At 56.3% G+C, this 19,593-nt stretch overlaps 1 protein-coding gene across 9 annotated transcripts in view; it reads right to left on the reverse strand.

The window, feature by feature from the left end:
• Positions 1-868: 868 nt before the first annotated feature.
• Positions 869-19,593, reverse strand: part of TNS1 (tensin 1) — a 55,730-nt gene continuing 37,005 nt past the window's right edge. For 5 of the 9 annotated variants that reach the window (XM_082483235.1, XM_082483233.1, XM_082483232.1 and 2 more), the window contains 13 exons: positions 17,858-17,950; positions 16,904-16,939; positions 12,795-12,969; positions 11,279-12,147; positions 9,812-9,898; positions 8,999-9,130; positions 8,477-8,569; positions 7,936-8,013; positions 7,525-7,596; positions 7,278-7,446; positions 6,960-7,028; positions 6,573-6,605; positions 869-5,516 (listed from right to left, as the gene is read on the reverse strand). In XM_082483235.1, the coding sequence (XP_082339361.1) occupies positions 5,372-5,516; positions 6,573-6,605; positions 6,960-7,028; positions 7,278-7,446; positions 7,525-7,596; positions 7,936-8,013; positions 8,477-8,569; positions 8,999-9,130; positions 9,812-9,898; positions 11,279-12,147; positions 12,795-12,969; positions 16,904-16,939; positions 17,858-17,950 (2,051 nt within the window). In that variant the 3' untranslated portion in view covers positions 869-5,371. The remainder of the gene's footprint in view (positions 5,517-6,572; positions 6,606-6,959; positions 7,029-7,277; positions 7,447-7,524; positions 7,597-7,935; positions 8,014-8,476; positions 8,570-8,998; positions 9,131-9,811; positions 9,899-11,278; positions 12,148-12,794; positions 12,970-16,903; positions 16,940-17,857; positions 17,951-19,593) is intronic. The other 4 variants (XM_082483236.1, XM_082483234.1, XM_082483231.1 and 1 more) reach the window with 2 other exon arrangements.

A 19,593-nucleotide genomic window follows, 5' to 3' on the forward strand; every position in this document is an offset into this window, starting at 1 on the left:
AAGCCCCACAGCACGGGGTCCCCGGCGCAAGCAGCCCCTCAATCCGCCCCTCGCCCCGCAGCTATTTTAGAGAAAGGCAGGAGGTATTTTTAGTGCTGCCGGCTCCCGGGAGAAGCTCTGAGCCTCTGAGCCGCAGCAGCGCTGGCGCCAGAGAAACTGCCGCTGCTCTGGCTGATATTTCTTGTATAATTAAACTCAATCCATCCCGGGGGCCGGGTCTTGGCCACCAACTCAGCGAGGAGGGGAAGGAGCGGAGCCAGAGAGCCGGGGGCTGAGGGCTCTGACGGATGCTGGGAATTGCTCCGTGAATGCTGGGAAAGCCAGGCCTGAGACTTCGGAGCGGGGAGTTTTGCCCGGCACGGAGGAGCAGGATGGCTCCAAAAGGGGCAGGGAGCGGGATTTAATGGGAGCAGATCTTCACAAAGGCAAAAGACCCTGTACCAGCATCATCCCATCCCGCTCCCCTGCAGGAGATGGACTCAAAGGGGATGTCCAGGGCTGAGCAGACGGCACTTAAAGGCAGCCTGGGAGAAAGCGGCGGAATTTGAAGAGCACCCGGTGACTGCAGGGCAAGCCGGAGAGATCCCTCCTGGTAAAAAAAAAAAAAAAAAAAAAAAAAAGCCCAAGCTGAAGTTGGAGCCATGTAGGAAGTTTTGGGTCTGTCTGGTTAGCGAGCATCTGGTGAACACAAGTTGCGGCTGGAGGCTGACAAGCAGCAGCACAACCCCTCCTTCTTCCCACGCCCACCGCCCAGCGTCTGTCTGGGGGCCCCAATCTGCCGTCGAGGAACGGGGGGAACAACAGCCCGGAGAAAACACAGCACCCGCTGGGGTTTAGGTTGGTTTGGTTGTTTTGTTTTTTTCCCCTGTGCAAAAAGAACAGAGCATTTATTCCTGCGCTCCCTTAAATTTCAAGATACATTTCCAGCGATCCAGACACCAAGCTGGCATTCCAAGCAACAGTATATTTTATATAACTGATTTTTTTTTGTTGTTTTTACCACTTTATAAAGCCATACAATGAACTGCAAAGAATCCGACATCTGTACAACGGGAAGACAACAGCGGAGTCACATTCACACACGGACATGGTGCGACCGAAGTCATCCTTAAACGCGCGACAACATTATGGGCACAAAAATACAAAATATAACGTATTTTTTTTCCATCTATATAAATACACAGAAATGGGCGAGTCTAAAAGTTTGAAACTGTTCATTAACACTGATTAGCAAATAAATCTGTAACGTTCCCAAAGTAACAAAGACAACAACAACAACAACAAACAAAAAAAACCCCACGCATAACACAGCTGCACACGATCTGCCAACAGAATCGTTGGGTTGCTTCCTTTTTTTCTTCTTCTTTTTTCTTTTTTCCTTTTTAAGGAAAAGGAAAAAAAAAAAAAAAAAAGGAGTAACCCCAAACCAACCTCGCAATTTGCAAAACAAACGAACGAAATGAAACAAGCCCCTGCGGGCTCCTTTGCTGTCTGATCCTCCTGCCTGCTCCAACGGGAAGGGTTGCCTTTTGTTGACGCTGCTGTCTGGGGTTTTTGGGGCAACTGGTTTCTTTACCTGCCCGACCTGCTGGGTGGGCATTTACTTTGCGCTTCGGTTCAGTCAGTTGAACTCGCTGGCTGGAAAACCAATGCCCGGAGGCTGGGTTGGGTTTTTCTCCCTACCTGGTTTTGTTTTCCATGTGTGGTTTGACCAGGGGGCAGCCAACAACTGTTGCATCCAGAGCAAACCCAAACTTTGCTCAATTTATCCGCTTAACCCCATGAGCCCCCCATCTCCGCTGGCGACAGGTGGGCCGGCAAAGACCATGAGATGGGTGCATCCCATCAGCAGATGAAGACACGCATCATCCCCCAGAATAGCTCCTGAGAGGGGCAGAGCAGGAGGCACCCCCGTTGACTGGGAACCCCACATTTTGCAAGTTTGGGACAGGCAGCAAACGAAACCCCCTGGGGTGCATTTCCCAACAGACAGCAACATCAACAGCAAAGGGAGGACGGGTGGGAAGGGGCTTCTCCGAAGCACAAACCGACACAAAAAGGGCACATACAATAAATTTACACACGCAGAAAAAAAAAAATATATATATATGTGGGGGAAAGTGCGTTTTTAAGGATATCTTTGGCAAGAATATATGCAGTTCTTTGTGCAGGAAGGAGGGATGTGTTTGTGGTATGTGTGTGTGTGTGTGAGAGAGAGAGAGAGAGATACCATCCGGCTGCTGACAACGGCAGTGTGATTACAACGAAACATATGCTGGGCTTAACTCGCGCAAGCTCGAATCTCAAATACCATGACTGCATTTAAAAACCAAAGAAAAAAAAAAAAAAAGAGTCTTTTCTGTTCCTTTCGTAAGGAAAAAAAATATCAACACTAGGTCCCCGCCAACCCCAGGAGTTGGGTGATCCTCAACGCCAGCTGACAGTCTCTCCCAGGGACAGAAAGGGTAGTTACACCTAAAAATGTAACTTTAAAAAGGAGATAAAAGGGGAAAAAAAAAAAAAGTGCCTTTAAAAGGAGCTGACAAACACCCGGCTACATCATTGGAAGGTGATTAGCTTTGTGTTAAAAAAAATAATATAATCATCGGATAATTTTGTTAGTGTTCGAGATCTGGATACGGTCTAAATCTTTAGCTAGTGGGTTAGTGGGGAAGCCGTGGGCGGCTCGGGGCCTGAAGCTGGCGTGATGCTATCGGCAGGTATCTGCTGGGGTCAGCTTCTATGCAACATCTCTGGGGTGCTTAGATCTGCTTCATTTGTACGGGGAGAGAAAGAGGAATAGGAGTTTCAAGCACCGGTTTCCGAGGCAGCAGATTAAAATAAAATTACATTATTATCATCTCTTTTCTTCGCAGTGAGAAAACCAAGTCTGAAAAATAGAGGCTTTCAAAAATATATCTTTATATATCTATAAACACAGTGTTTTCTCTAATCGGTGACCGGCAGGGTGAGGAGATTACGGGTGAGATCGTCTCTCATCTCGCTTGAATTTCGCAGAAGGAGGGAATCGCTTTTTGGAAACGTCAAAAACAAAAAGGTCTCCGCATCTGTGCAGCCGGGGAGCCGGGGAGGGGGAAAAGGCCCCCCCCTGCCCCGGGAGCCCCCCGTCCCGCCACCGTCTTTCAACCAACTCCCTGCTACGCATCCTTACACGCTCGCTTCAGTACATCGGTACAGCCTCCGGGCGCCCACGCCGCTCGCTCCCCCACGCGCACACACACACACGCACACGCACATGCACACCGGTCACACGCACGCCGTCCCAACACGGGGGGGGTGGGGGGGGAGGAAGACACCCCGCGCCTCTTCCCCCATCCATATTTTTCCTTGCTCTGGATTTTCTTTTAACGTGCAGGTGTTTCCCCGGGGCAGGGGAAGAGGGCGGGGGGTGGAGGGGGGGGGGGGGCAGATATGATGGGGGAGATATGATGCGCGGAAAGCAATATGGCAAAAATAAATATTTTTGGAGCGTAAATTTAACCTGTTTTTCCTCCTTAAAATTTCGTTAGCTTACAGTATTTCGTCAGTATAGCTCGTATATATATTATAGCTCTCAAGGCAAAGGCGGTCCACGGGAGGTGAGCTTTCGGGGGGGCTGCAGTGCTATGTTTCTAGTTTTTGCCCCCAATAAACTATCTGGGCCACTCTGCACTGAAAACTTCTCCCCAAAGGCTCTCAGGGGGATATTTGCAGCAGAGGGCTCGGCAATGACCGTTCCCCCCACCCCAAAATCTGCACGTGTGACCAAAGCATCCTCTGCCCCTGCTTCCCCCTCAACCCCCTGGCACAGTGGGGCTGGGACCTCCGCCTGCTGCCCCCCAACCATGTTTCCCCCCTGCCGCAGGGACACCGGGGCCCTTCGCCCCTCTCGCCCCCCCGGCTGGCCCTTCTCACCTCCCGAAGCAAAGGGAAAAGCCAATGGCACCGAAGCCACTGCAAAACTACGGTGCATTTGGAGGGCATGAGCCTCCTGCCAGCCAGTTTTGGGGGTACACGTGTGCCGAGCAGGGTGGCTCTCAGAGGACCTGTTACCTCCCCACCGAGCCAAAGTTGCCCAGCAACTACAGGTCCTTTCCTTTTATCTTTTTTTATTATTATTATTATTGTTTTTCTTCTTTCTTTTCCTTTTTTTTTTTTTAACGTGGCCTCCAAAATAAAAGGAGAAAAAAGCGCCTGAGTTACTTGTAGTCATTCGCCTTTCGTGCAACTTGAACGTCCATGCAATTTAAAAACCGCTTGCGCATCTCTGAAGAGAGAGATAGGGGTAGCCACGGGTCTGCTGCTTTGCACAGGGAACACACCTGTGCCAGCATCCGCTATTATTATAATTATTAGTATTATTATTATTACAATGTTTCTCTTTCCTTAATGTTTTTGGGGTTTTTTTTTGTGTTAAGAGAACATGTGACAGGCTGCAGGAGAAAACCGCCAAAGAGGACTAGTGGTGGGAGGGAAAAGGGGAAGATGGAAGAGGAGGCGATTTTCTGCATCCTCCCGGGAAGTTCCCAGGGAGCCTCTGCCTTCCCCAGGCGTGGGATGGCAGGAGCCCCCCCACACCTCCCATGGGCACACCGGGGAGGCAGGGAAATGCCATCACCCCCCTCTCCAGATGGACTCACAGCGGCTCACCTGTGACCAGCGCTGGGCTCTGGGTCAGCAACAGACATCAGCCCACAACCGAGCTCCCCGGAGACGGGAGGGCTCAGGACCAAGCGCCCCCCACGCCCCCAGCAAGTCACCAGGTAGCTGGCAGGTTTCGGGAGAAGCATGGGGACCGGTGAGGACCCTCCACTGCAGCCGGGCAAGAGAAGGTTTCCAAGGGCATCTCCTCCAGTGTCCCACAGACCCAGCTCACGTCATCATCTCCTACAGTTCATTTCAAACACACAGCAGACGTTCACTGACGGAGCTGCTGGGATGGAGCTTCTTCCATGGGTTTTGCCAGTTCTCTCCTTTTTTCCAGATGGAAAACACAATTCATGATCCCACGTTTGGTCCCAAGTGGACGTAACCACTCAGAACCATGATGCCAAAAGCTGGGAACATGCCACTCACTGCCGCTTTTGCTTTAGTCACCTTCCCTGCGACGGGACATGCATCCTCTCTGGCGTGATTTTGTGGCTCTCTTACGTAGGTGCGTGGTCTTGGTTCCTCTATGTGTGTGTTTGGCTTGTGTTGAGTTTTTAGGGGTTTCGTTGGGGTTTTTTTGTTGTTTGCTGTTTTCCTCCAAAATTCCAACCCTTTCCCCCCCCAATTCACTTCCCTCTCCCACAATGCACTTCCTCACACTCCTTCTCGGATCAGCTCCAAGTCCTTCTCCAAAATTCAAGAATCACCCGCAAGCGCCAGCTCATCTTTTCTGGCCGGAGCCAAGCATGACCCTGGAGACAAAGTTGACAATGGCAGAAGCCGGCTGGTCTGGGTCCAGCTCGGCAAAGAGATGGCAGACGTTGTCTGTGGTGCTCCCTTGCTTCCTGGCCACGAAGCCAAAGAGCCTGGGTGGGGAGAAGGCAAGAGGCTCGGTGAGGTTCACCAGCATTGCTCACCTAAAGAACATCACCACCCTCTTCTAGCACATGTTTTGTCCACCTCCCCCTCTTTAACATCCACCTCGCACAACACTGAGTGAGACATCACAACCAGCCTGCACGAAGATCACTCCACTATTCCCTTTGCTGCAATTTCTTTCAAGGCCAGCACTGTGTTTCCATCATCTGTTGGCCAAAACCCCCTTGCCCCAACCATCCCTGCCACCCTTCCCTAGATCGTCCCCAGGAAGGGACCTTCCAGATGACCACAGCACTGCCTCAGTTTGGGTGATGACTCCTGAAAGCACAGAGGTGTGATGGGCTGGCCATTGGGGTAGACCCTGTATGAAGGATCCTGTAACACTGGGAAGGCCGTGTGGGGACACAGGGAGCTGGGTGAGACCATGAGATTATTTCTGTCTGTCTCTTCTCTGATAAATAAAACGTGTGTGTCCCCCCTTTTTTTTTAATTAGAACGTGCAAACTCAAGTTATAAATACAGGAGAACAGAATGTGAGACAGGCCCAGGCCATGGTATTTCTAATTGGAGAGGGGAAATATCCCAGCAGCTGGACATCCTAATAAAAACCCCTTTGCTAACACAATGGCTAAAATTAGTGGTAACTGGCCCCTGGAAATGGGCTCAGCCGGCAGCTCTGCACTCTTGTAGGTCAGAATGGGGAGGACAGGAGGTAGGGGAAGAGCTGGTGAGTGGCTCACACACCATCAGAATAATCCCCCGGCTCTGCTTCATGAGCTGGCTCCCACTGACTCCACCAGGAGAGTTTCCAGTAAGGCCAGTTCAGCAAGGACCATGCCTTCTCTGACCAGGAATTTGGGGCTGAAAGATGTTTCCCTAGTCCCCAGAACCATGGTCTCCTGCTTGGGCGAAACGTTCCTGCAACAAGGAGCTGAGCCCTTCGCACGCTGCCCTGCGTGGGGCATCTCCCAACCAATGCTCAAACACAAGCAGGAACCACTCCGACAGCGGCTGGGAGGAATTGGGCACAAGAAAGCACTTACTTGGCTGGGCCACTGCCGTCAGTTTTAGTCCACCTGCAAGGAGAAGAAGAGGTGTGAGGGATAGTGCCTCCTGCACCCCGCAGAGAGACAGGGCCGTGATGGGGTGACCACACCAACACCGGAGGGCCAGCCTGGCTTTGCACAGACTTGGCTCTATGGAAAAAAAACCCTGATGCACCTCTTCCCCAGCATGAAGATGTTTGGAGACACCAAGAAGTCACCAGGAGAAGCTGGTGGTGCCCCTCCTTATCCAAGGGGACCCTCTATCCCTGCCCTCCACAGGATCAAGGATGACAGAGAAAACAAAGACCTGTTCCAAGCAGCCCTGGAGCCTGGGGGAGGGAAAGGGGCAGGGGACATGTGCTCCCCCCAGGTTAGGGCACTCACTTTCGTTCCTGGGGGTCCAGGTCGCAGAAGGTGACGGTGTTGAGGGGGTAGTGTCGTCGGAAGAACAATCTGAAACACAAGGCAGGGAGCATCAGGGCCAGGGAGCCCCCACCTCTTGCCCCTCCACAGCCCGGTCCCACTGGCATGGGGGATATCCCCATAGGCCTCCCCTAGGATGCTCCAGGAGTGAAGGACAAAGCCCAGTCCTGCCCATGACCAGGCTCATGCCAGCCCAAGGACATCCTTCATCAACACACTCCCTGGATCACAGCCCTGTTGGCTTTGGGGACCTGGGAACATGGCCATGGAGTGTCTTACTTCCTCTGGTTGTCGGTTAAAGTGATGCCTTGTGCAGAGACTTTGAAGTGGACGATGGTAGCGGTAGGTGTGGGGTCAGCCACCAGTGTCTCGGCAACAGCCTTTGCAATGGCCTGGGGGCCCGTCAGTGACTCCATCTCCACCGAATTGATGAAAAGGACGTTGCAGGCTGGAAGGGGAGACAGCAAAAATGGGGTCATCCACTGCCCTGGGCCACATTCACCCTGCAGCAGCCCTCTCTACTCACCCGCACCCTGTTTGAAGAGGTCGGTGGCTGAGTTGCTGGCCGACACGGTGTCTTTCTTTTCCTCCATGGGATCTAGAAGAGACAGGATGTTATTGCTGCTCCCTGCTTGGAAACCTGCCCTGTCCCCGCAGGTTGTAGGGGCGGATGCACTATCCCCTTTCCAACTGGTGAGCACTGTGTAGGTGTGGCACTGGGGATAAAGGGTAAAGCCCAGTCTGGCTCCAAGTTGTCTGAGCACAGGGATGAGGGGACTAGCAAGGAGGTACAGCACCCAGGATGCAGGTGAGAGGGGTACACCCCCAGGACTGGCCCCACTGGGGAGATACAGCCCTGAGCCTGGGAACCCATACCCCATCCCAAGCAGCAGAGAGGTAAGCTCTCCCACCGCTCCCTTCTGGCCCTGGCTCTTACCTCGGTCGGGAATGACCAGCTTGCAGGGCAGGGCCAAGGGCATGATGGAGTGCTGGTACACCAGCGCCGAGAGGCAGCCTGGGGAGAGAGGGGAGATGGTCAGCGCAGGGCTGGGGACACGGGTTTCCCCAGTGTTAGGTCATTGCTGCTCTGGGTGGATGGGAACAGGCTTTTTGGCGTGGTTCTTCACTGTGGTCCTAATCTCTCATGTGGCATTTCCTCTTGCTGAAACCACCGTGCCCACAGAAGGCTCAGGCAGGAGGCACAGATGCCAGGGCCACCTTAGGAACAACAAATCGGGCAGAGGTCCTCATGCAGCACCTTGGAGCATATTAGCCATGGTATAACTGGAACAAGGGGAGCCCCTGCCCGCCACCCTGCCCAGCAGCATCATTTGTCCTACACGTGCACAGGGACAAGAGGCAGTAACAGAGGTGGGGGCTCTCCCAGATAGTCTGCTTTGATAGTCCAGCAAAGGCAAGGCTCTCCCAACCCAACCCAACCCAACCCCGCATGTGGAAAGCACACTGGGGGCACTCACCAAAATTGGGCTCGTTGGGGCATCCTTTTAGTTTCACACCCCGCGGGCTGGTCTCGATGAGGAAGTGCCTCACCAGCTCGTTGGTCATGTCTCCTGGGAAGAGACAGGATGTTCTTACATCAGAGCCAACCCACTCCTCCTCCCAGTCTGCAGTCCCATGGGGAAACAGTGCCCCAGCTCCAGGGAAGGGTCCCTGCCACTCTGCACAACCTCCTCGAACCGGCCCTTTGCACAGGGTCAACCCCAAACCGGGCACCCCCATGCTGTTGGTGGGCCGGGGAGGCTGTGCCCATTTTGCCATCCCAAAGCCCAAGATGCAGATGCCCCTGAGCCTTCCACAGCTCAGGGCAGAGGATGTGTGGTGATCTCCTGTGACCTGGGAGGGGAGGGCTGGGAGGGAGGGATCCTGCCGCATCAGCACATACCCAAGAGCACGACTGGCTCACCAGACCCAGCTGCCCGCTCGCCCTGGCTGAACGATGGAAAGCATCTCAGCGTGGGATGGAGAAGGACACACAATACCTTTCTTGTTCTGCTGCATGACCGTGGGAGGCGGAGAAGCTACTTTCATGGCAAGTCCGTAGGCTCCCCGGAAGGAGTGGCTGTCTCGAATGATGAAAGCCCCCGGCTCCCTGTCCTTCAGCAGCGCGATGGCTGTGGGAGAGAACAGCAGACTTCAGAGATGGCACAGTGAGAGCTGATGAACCCTCCAAAACCAGCAGGTGTGGGTTGGGATGGGGCGCCCTGGCTCTGCGGCCTCACAGCCAGGCACCACGATGTTACTGTCCCCCCTGCACGTCTGGATGGGGGTGTCAAGTGAGTCTGTGGACAGGCAGGTGCTCATCTCCCCCCTGGCCTCCGCTGCCCTTGTATGGGCATCTCAGAGAATCCATACCCACCCAGCCCAGCTCTGAGCAACCAAGCACTGGAGAGCAGGCAGGAACCAGGGGCCAAATGTTGGAACCTTGGCCCTGAAGACACCTTGCCCCCTCCTTTTCTCCCCTCCCCTATTTTAGCCATGTTTCCAAGACCCCTCTGAGCTCTCTCAACTCAAGATCTGGTTGCTCTGCACCCCAAACTACATAGATCCACTGCACGCTTTGGGGACCAGTGTTCCTCCACCAAGGGGAAGGTTTGGGGAGCCTGCATCATGCAAGCCTGCAGCTGAGCTGGGCTTCAACCCCCTTCTGCCGCGGTCTGAGCATCCACAATCTACCTTCACTCCTAATCCAACCCCTTAGGGAAATCCTCGCTAATCCCTGTCATCCCAGATACACATCAACTCCCAACCATGGCTCACTTGACCATATCCTTTGCCCTGTACCATCTACCCACCCTGCTCTCTGGAGATCTCCGGTTTGTACCAGTACTTGGAAGTGTCCTGCACAAACTTGACATTGGCACGAGTCTCGGGACTGATGTCTGCAAGGAAGGGAAGAGGAGAAGACAAGAATAAAGTCAAAAGATCTCGTAGCTAAAACTCCATGAGTTTTTAGCAAATCTGGCTAAAGCATTAATACCTCCACCTTCTCTCCACCCCGGCACATTGCTTTAACCTCAACCCAATCCTCCATACCCAGGCAGGCTGATCATCACCTGGAACATATGGGGCTGCTGGGCATCTAAATTTAACCTGGGCACGAGGGCCCTTGAAGGGCTGTGTGTGGGATGAGCCTTCTTGCCACACAGCCAGAGACAAAATGGGAATTCATCATTAAAAAGGGAGCTGGCCAGGTGAAATGAAAGCTGTTGGAGGAAAGATATGTGTCCAGGGGTTGGTGGAGAGATCCCCTGACTTTAGAGGACCTTTATTGCTCTCTAATGTTTGAGATTTGGCCATCATAAAAATAAATTCCTTCCCTTATCTTTGCTCCATGCACAGGAACTGGACAGGTAGACCTACCCTTGGAAACACAGCCACCAGCCCCAGCCCAACCCTGCCTTGCTCGGTGCCTATTGGTGGTATGGCCCCAGTGGGACCCACTCCTCCGGCCATGAAGCCACCGCTTTGCTCAGGCAATGTTTCCAACCACCTGCTTTCCAAAAACAATCAAGCAAATAACCCAGCAGGCCGGATAACATCTCTGCTGGAGAACATCTCTGCTGGAGACGTGTTATCAGCCCTCTGCAATCTGGTCTCCTTCGGAGAGGCGGGGGGCTCGCTCTCCTCCCCAGCCCGCTCACTAATTGTTACGGGTTTTAATTGCTCGCGCTTCCCCACTGGGAAAAGTCCCCAGTCATGGCGAGTCACGGGGCCAGGGTGGGCGCCAGAGTGCCCACAAAGGGCTGTCCTCTCGGCAGCGAAACTGGCCCGGCAGCCGGAGCCACCACTGCCCCACGGCTTTATTCCTTTCGTCCTATCAGCCCGATCTTGGCGTCACCGAGGTGTCCCGTAACGGGAGCCAGAGAAGGCGTTCCAGGCGCGGCGGCACCCGGGGCATGGCACACCATTTGAAATGAGGAAGCAGCACCGCAACAGGGTCTCGGCAGGATAAAGCCCGCTGGGAATGGGGCCGGGAGGTCAGCGCATCCCCACAGCAGAGAAAAGCCGCCTCTGGGCACTTTGATCCCCCCATACACAACTCCAAGCGCTGTTTACACCAGCGATGCTGGGTCGGTGCTTTTCCTGTTTGGATTTGCCAGAAAGCGCAGGAAATGGCCCGAGCCCCGGCGTTTGCGGATGGGCAGGAGGGGTAAATCAGGACGCGGCTGCAACCCTTTCCCTGTCGGCCAGTGAGCAGAAGGAGGGGAGAGCCCTGGGCAGGGCAGGGGGATACGGGGACTTCTGACAGCATCCCTTACCTGGCATGGAGAACTTGGAAAAGTCCGGCAGAGTGTGGGAAAAGGTGACAGCGCTCCCACCACTGGGGCTGGACATGCCACTGGAGAGGGGCGAGGACGCCTTGCCATTGATGGTGGCATAGTTGGGCAGGCTGTTGGAGCGGTCCCCGGCCGACATCCGCCGCTTCTCAGGCAGCGCGGGCTGCGGCGTGGGGCTGCCCTGGCGATAGGCAGCCGAGTCCGGGGAGGAGGAGTGCGGTGTGCTCGTGCCGGGGTAATACGCCGGCGAGACGGGGAAGGACGGTGTGGAGGGAGGCTGGTAGCCAGAGGAGCTGCTCTGCCGAGACAGCGTCGGGCGCCTCTCCTCCGGGCTGGGGTAGCCGTACAGGGGGCTGCCAGGGGGGACAGCCGTCATGGCTTGATGCCTGGCCAGGCTGGGGCTCCCTGGTGGGGCCACCAGGTTGCCGTGAGCCACCGTGGTATGCCTGCCCAGCCCGGGACTGCCGGGAGCACCGCTTACGCTGGGGTTGACAGCTCTTCGCCCAAAGCCAGGGCTGGGTGGTGTGTTGGTAGCCACTGTCCGGTGCAGGGTGCGGGGGCTCCCCGGCAGGACGTGGACCCCTACCACGTTGACCTGTGGCTGCGGCCGAGCTTGGGGGTCTGTCTGGAGGCTGGCTCGGCCATCGGGGTAGTCGGGACTGGTGTACGCTGAGCCCGGGACCCCACCTTGGACCATGGCAAAGGAAGATGGAGACGAATTTTGGTAGCTGCTGTGAGCAGACGGCATCTGTGAGCCAACAGGTGACCGGTAAACGGGCTCAGCCGAGGCGTGGGGAGGTGTAACCGTGCCGTGGGGGCTGCCCTCCGATGGGTAGCTGCGGAGGGAGGCCCTGAGGAGAGATGAGAAGAAGGAGGATTCAGGTGCTGGCTGGCACCTTCCTGTGACTGGGCCACAGGGAAACTGAGGCACGGCGCCAGCAAGCTGCTCGGGTGCTCAGTGGGATGGGTCCTGCCAGCTGCATGAAAGCAACTGGAGGCAGCTTTAGTTCCCCCATACATCCCAATTCCTTCTCAAAATATGGCATTCTGGGAGACAGAGCCTTTTTCCAGCTCTCCCCCCAGTAAAGCGCCTGTTTCGTCCCTCCCTGCCAGCCTCACCAGGTGAACTGGTGCAGGACACCCCATGGGCAGGGTGGAGAGCTGGATGGAGAGGGATGATAGCGCCATTGCACCACAAGGCACCGATGCCCAGCCCAACCCAGGACTAAGGGTTAGCACAGACCCCATCCCTCCTCCTGCCCTGAGGGCCAGGTTCCCAGTGAGATGCTGCTGAGGAACAGTGACAACCAGTAACCACCAGTGACCCAGCTTTGTGTCCTCAGGGCAGTGAGCCGCGTGATTAGCCAGGACCCCTAAACCCTGCATGGGGAGATGGGGGTCCTTGCAAAGGCAATTTCAAAGCAGGAGCAAGCCTGTGCACCAGGCAGGGTTCAGCCCCAGCCCCACCAGCCCCCGGGACCTGCACCCACTGCCTTACCCGTCCACGCTGTGAATGGGGCTGCTGGTGGAGATGGGACTGGGGGCGGTGAAGGAGTTGGCGAAGGTGCCGTTCCTGGCAGGCACCTCTGGGCCCCCGGGCTGGGTGGCAGGCAAGGTCCCTCCCCTGCCTGTCGTGGCCGTGCGGGCCACCGATTCGACATAGCTCCTGGGCTCTGCGAGAAAAGAGAAGGGGAAACGGATGAGCCCACTGCTCCCATGGGAAGGGGGCCATGCCCTTCCCAGTATCCCTGTTTCAGCCAGTGAAGGTACTTGAGCTGAGCTCCCCCAGCTGCACTTTTCCCCCATCCCTCTTCCCCTATTCCAGGGATTGTGCAAAACCACACCTGGCTCATCTGGACATTTAGGTTATTCCAAGAGATGCTGAAGACCCTGGCCAGGGCACAGAGAAGAATGTCATGCCCATCCCTTTTCCCAAAGAGCCCAAAGCACATGGGACCACAGTCCCTTCCCGCTCCACGGCCCCTCCACCCTGCTCTGAGTCAGCGTCCCTCCCCACCCAGGATGCCACACAGCACACGCCGTGCTCCCTGCTCATCCCCAAGCCCCTAAAAATAGAGCCGGTGACACTGCCCAGCCTGCACTGACTCACACGGGACTGATGACGATGCCCAGCGGTCCCTGCCCCGTGCGGCCCACCTCTGCCAGCCATCTCCAGCAGCAGACCAGAGAGCAGCTCCAGCTATTTCCACTGCCGTATCCAACACTCTCACTCCCAGCCCGGCTTGAAACCAGAGCCCACGAGCACGACCAAGAAAAGCAATTTTCCTTTGGAGCTGCCGAGCTGCCCCATGCCAGGAGCAGGGGGCTGAGTTGGCTGTCACCAGCCATGGCAACCACCAGACCCAGCCCTCCCTCCTCCCTTTCTCCTCTGCCTCCTGCTCCATCCAGGCTGGTCCCCATCCCTACGATAGCCCCCGCAGCCCCCAGCATCCCCCGAAGCCATGCTGGATGAACGGGCTGCAGCTTCAGCCCCATCCCCCTGTGCCCCCGCAGCCGTGTCACACCTCGGCTGGCACTTGCCACCGACTGCCTCCATGCTGGGGCACAACACCCGAAGTGAGACCCGGCTGGCGTCAAACTCTATGGGCCAGGCATCCTTGCAGGTCCCCGGCTCCAGGCTGACCATGCCTGAGGCGGCTTCGCAGTAGTAATTAGCATGACAAACATTATTATTATTATTATTAGTCATAACAGCTTGGCTCTGGCTAATCCTGCTGGCAAGCCGGCCTGCTCAGCCAGCAATGCCAATGCACAGGTCCGTCTTCGGTGCCGGACCAGGGGGTTGCAAGGAAAAAGACTGTCACGGGTCCCCCTCCTTCTCCTCCAGCACCTCCATGCCTTGTCCGCCTGCAGACAGGGGAGGAGGCATCCATCCCTCGGGCTGACCTCCCTGCCCAGCCCTGCTCAACAACCCCAGGAAAGATCTGAGCCAAAACCAGGCTGAGGACCTCAACACGGGCAGGGTACCAGCATCCAAGGCAGGAGACACGTCTGGGGCACAGGGATGAGGCACTGCTGAGGGGGACGCCCAGGGCAGCTGCAAGGAACTCATCGCCGCTTAGGTAATTAAATTAATTTCACAGCTACTCACTTTTCTCCCCCCAGCTCCCCACCCCAGACTAAAATTAGCCAGACAGTACATATGAGTCAGCCTGCAAGAGGTTAAGACCAAACGGCTGCGAAAATGCCAGACCCTCCTGCAAAGGTGGGGGCTGAAGCGAGGCAGGAGACCATGGCTTGGGGACAGGGGACAGCCTACATGTGCCACAGCCAGGTGTGTGACTGCGGGCACGAGTTTGAGTTGTTTGGTTCAATACAGGGGAAAAAAAAAAAAAAAAAACAAACAAAAACTGGGAAGTTTCTTGCCTCCTAGTGTTTTATTGGAAGAGGCTCTGGAGACAAGAAGACGGTGGGAGAATAGAGAGGCCTTGAGTCACCAGGGGGTGGGCAGTCATTCGGGAACCCTGAATCCAGGCAGGGCTGCACTCTGGCCAGAAACACCCACTGCTGCGACTGCGCTGGGCTGTTTTAAAGCCTCCTCGGAGGTGGCAGCCAGGCCCTGAGGTCCTGCACTACCAGAGCATCCCCCAGCCCCAGGAGCAGCTGAGCAGAGCCCGGTGGGACAGGGATCCTCATGGGATGTGCAGCTGGCTGCAGAGGGTGCTAAGCCAAAGCTTCGTTAAGCCAAAAAAATGGTCCCTGCTCAGGACTGCAGATTCAACCCACCCTAAACCCATCACTCTGGTCTGGTGAGACCCCACCTGGAGTACTGCGTCCAGCTCTGGAGCCCTCAGCACTCAAAAGACATGGACCTGTCGGAGCGGGTCCAGAGGAGGGCCACAAAAACGATTAGGGGCTGAAACACCTGTCCTATGAGGACAGGCTGAGACAGTTGGGGTTGTTCAGTCTGGAGAAGAGAAGGCTCCAGGGAGACCTTATTGTGGCCTTACAGTGTTTAAAGGGGGCCTACTGGAAAGATGGGGGCAAACTTTTTAGCAGGGTCTGTTGCAATAGGACAAGGCGTAATGGCTTTAAACTAAAAGAGGGATGATTTTGACTAGATATAAGGAAAAATTTGTTTACGATGAGGGTGGTGAAACACTGGCGCAGGTTGCCCAGAGAGGTGGTAGATGCCCCATCCCTGGAAACATTCAAAGTCAGGTGGGACAGGGCTCTGAGCAACCTGATCTAGTTGAAGATGTCCCTGCTCATTGCAGGGGAGGTTGGACTAGATGACCTTTAAGGGTCCCTTCCAACCCAAACTATTCTATGATTCTATGATCACATAATCCAAGAGGATGAAGAAGGACAAAAGCAGGCTGGTGGTGGCCACTCAGTCCAGCCAGCACGGGGTCACTGGATGTCCTTCATCCAGGCCAACCATCATGCACGCAAGCTGGACTACCATGGGAACAGAGAAGCAGTGCAGCTTGAGCTCCTTGGGATTTGATGGGAAGGAGGGGGAATGTTTGAGTCTTTGGAAACTTAAAGCTTAACAGAAGTGGTAAAGCTAGGGGAGACTTAGGAGGGAAAAGCCTAGTTTTATCCCAGCTTTTCTTCCTTTAATGTACCCAAGAAGCTATCACTGAAAAATCAGCTCTGAAAGCAGCTTCTTCAAGCAAACACTTCCTCCAATATTACACAATGTTCAGATTTGGGCTACGTGCATTTTGAAGAACTCCCAGGGAGAAATGCTGATGGCTCCCAGGGCCACGGTGAGCATTGCAAACTCACTGAGAAAAGACATCCTCTCCCCAAAACCCATCTTGAACACACAGTTCCCCATCCCGGCCCTGAGGGCCCGAAGTTTCATTAAAGAAGAAAGCAAAACCACCCAACAACCATTAGATAGCAGGCAGCACTCCAGGGAATCGCAGCCACTCCCAAAGCCTCCATCCCCCAGGAAGACATGCCACCCCAGAGCCTACAGTGCCCACACCGTCGGCAGAGCCACCTCCCAGCTGCCGTCCCAGCTCAGCCCAGTCCTCGGCATTCCAGGAGAGGCGCAGCCCCAGGATGGGAGAGGAGGGGGGAATTTGGCCTCCCGGCCGGCAGAAGACACACACCGGCTGCCGGCGCTGTGCCGCTGCCTGGACGGTTGAGCCGGCAGCACATTGGTGGCCTCTGCGCCTGGTGACCTTTTGTGCTGCACTTTGGTTTATTTTTGCTCTGAACAGCAGCGGAAAAGCCAGAAGGGGAGGGCAGGAGCCCAAAACCAGGGTTGCTGCTCCCAGCCCCCCACCAGGCTCATCCAAAGCTGCCCGTGATGTGCCAGCATCCCTGGTGTGCCACCAGCAAGGATGCCACGCACCGACAAAGAGCTCTCAGCTCCTATGGACTATCACCACCCAATGTGACAGACCTCCAGCTCCAATTTGGACATCAGGGAATCCAACCATGACATAAGCCTTGATGTTCCCCTCCTCAGAAGGGATCAGGACGGGCAAGACTCAGGCTCCTACATCCCTGGGGGCCAGTGCGAGGGAAGGCTGCTGGTGCAGACAGCCGGACCCGGCTCTGAGAGACAGTCCCGACAGCGGGGATGAGCAGGGAGGAGAGACACAGAGAAAGAAAAGCCTTTCTTACCTTCTTCAGAGTCACCGCCCGCCTCCCCTTCTAACTCTGATAGATGGAGGGGCAGGGGAGCGATGGGAGAGGGAAGAGGAGGAAGAAGAGAAGTGCAAGACAGAAAGAAAGAGAAATCTGAGTTAAGCAACTTTGCCTTGCTTAGACAGGGGCACACAGAGCACAAAGGAGAGCCCCACACCTCCCCGACACTGCACCCCAAACCAGGACCCCGACCTCGGACACCACCAGAGTCCACCGGGGCATCCCAGAGATGATGTCCAAAACCCAGGAGGCTGGTTTTGGGTGGGGAAGAGGGAACAGCCCAGCAGGGAGCCACCACAAAAGGCTGCTCCAAGAAGCCCAGCAAGCACCAAAAATGCATCAGCTCGCCCTTGGGGGCAGAGCAAGAAGGGTCTTGCTGGGCAGGCTCCACCAAGTCGTTCCCCCCAGGCTCAGGTGGGTTTTGGGGAGGTGACACTCAGCCCTGAGATGGCCCAGGAAGGGGCCCCGGGTGCTGGGGAGCAGCGAGGTGTGGATTGGCAGGCAGCTCTGCGACATGTGCCCAGGACAGCAGGGCCTTTGCACCCGGGCACCACTCTCCAGGATGGAGAGAGCTCTGGATACTGTTCCGACTGACAGGCTCAGCTCTCGGAGAGCAAATGCTCTCCAGCTGGGGAGGAGAAGGGATGAAGGGGGTGAGGGAGGGAAGAACGTGGGGCTGGGCAGGAGGCAGGACCCCGGGATTTTCCAGCCTCCACCACTAAAGACCCTGCAGGGCTGACCCACCCAGGGCAGCGCCAACATCCCCCACCCTCACACAGTACCAGAGTCCCCACAGGAGGTGACAAGTACCCCAGGGCCAACTGGCCCCAAAAAGGAGTGCCTTCTCCAGCCAGGGGACCCTTCCAGGGATATCCTCATGGATGCCACCCCCCAAAAAAAACCACTTGCAGCCCCTGTACCCACACTCACCTCCCACCGGGTGCAGCAGGATCTCGGCCGGGTTGTGGGGTTTCAGCCCCAGTGCTGAGAGCGGGGTCTTGGCCAGGCCGGGAGGAGAACGCACTGTCAGCACGGGGGACACAACAGCGTTAGTGGAGGGGTGGGAGGTGAAGCTTCAGAAAGGCTGGAGCTGTCACTGCCCAGGGGTTCAGAGCCTCCATGACACATCCCACCCACCTGCTGCAATTGGGCGCTGCCAGGAAGAGGAGATACCCTTGTGTGAAGCAGGACCCTCAAGGGAAGGGCACTGATCCCACTCTACATTTGGGGATGCGCACAGGGCAGGAGGTGCCCAGGAACAAGCAGTCTGCCCCGCTGCGGGGCAGGGTGGAGAAAGGGGGCAATTCCCACTCTGGGGGCCCAGACCCCATCTCCCAGCAGCGTCCCCACAAGGGAATGGTCCCACCGTAGGCATGAAGCCTCTTTGATTGCCCCTGTGCAAGCAGTTGCCCCCCCAGCCTAGCGCTCCCAAATCTTAACCTCCCTCTGCCGATCCCCACATCTGGCCGAGCTGGGACCAGGCTGTCCCAGAGCAGCTCATCCCCCCCATGAAAGGGGCAGCAGCATTGCCAACCTCCTCCAACCCTCCAGACCAGCTCAACAGATGGGTGAGGATGTTCACACAGAGCATGTTCCCCAAGGGGCAGCAATGCACACATGAGGTCTGTACCTCTGGGCCCATACGTACATACCAGGAGGATGTATGTATGGCTATGGTATGGATACACCGGCAGCAGGGTTTCATGAAGCAGAGTACATCCCCCCGAGGCGACTGCGCCTCCTCTTCCCTCCTGCCCTCCAGGTTTGACCTGTCTCCCTGATGCTGCATCTCCCCGGGGGAGACCTTTAGGTATCAGCTCCAGCAAGAGAGACCAGAGGGCACATCCCTCTATCAGCATTTTTATGTCTCCAGCTGGCGGCATGGGCGCAGGGACGGCGGCGAGGCCGGGAGGCAGCGGGTGGTGGGAGCTCCAGAGGAAAGCCAGACCCTCGCCCCAAGACCACATCCCCCCCAGCAGCCTGGGACTGACGCAGCCGAGCAGCCGAGTCCCTGGGAAACCGAGACGGCAGCGCCTTCCCTGACGGGTGTCTGATTTCCCCAAATCTGGTCGGCTGCAAGCCACGATGTCAGCTCGCACCTCAGTTGGCTGACGAACAGCGGGGTCCTCCCGGGGCCGGGAATTCCCCCGGGACTGCTGTCTCCCCATGGAGGGGAATCGCTCCTGTATCCCCCCAGGGGGCACTTTGCCAAAGCCTTCAAGCTGCAGCTTCAGACTTCCCAGGCCTCCCCAGCTGGCGCTGGCTAAGAAACACTGCCTACGAGCCACGTCCCCAGCCAGGCTGTTCCTGTCACCTCTGCAAGTGACTCATCCCCCAAAATGAGCCACTGTCCCACTGCCAAGGAGCTGCTGCCCCAGGGCGGAGCTCCCCGGGTCCCCAGAACAACAGGGCCATTTCCAAGCTTCCAAATGCCCTAGGGACACTCCCACACTCCAGTCACTGCATCCCATGAGACAGGGCTCAAACACCAGTGGGTTGCAGGGGAGGAACCGCAATAGTGCAGGACGAAACATCCTCCAGCCCCATGGGCTGAGCTATGGGGGGTCAGGCGGCCCCATTGTGACCAGGACGTGGCATCAGAGGGGGCTGCACCCAGCCTGAGCATCCCCAGCCCTAGAGCATCCCTCAGCATCCAGCCTATGAAA

This window comes from Vanellus vanellus, assembly GCF_965231255.1.
Source record: "Vanellus vanellus genome assembly, chromosome: 5".
NCBI classification, from domain to species: domain Eukaryota; kingdom Metazoa; phylum Chordata; class Aves; order Charadriiformes; family Charadriidae; genus Vanellus; species Vanellus vanellus.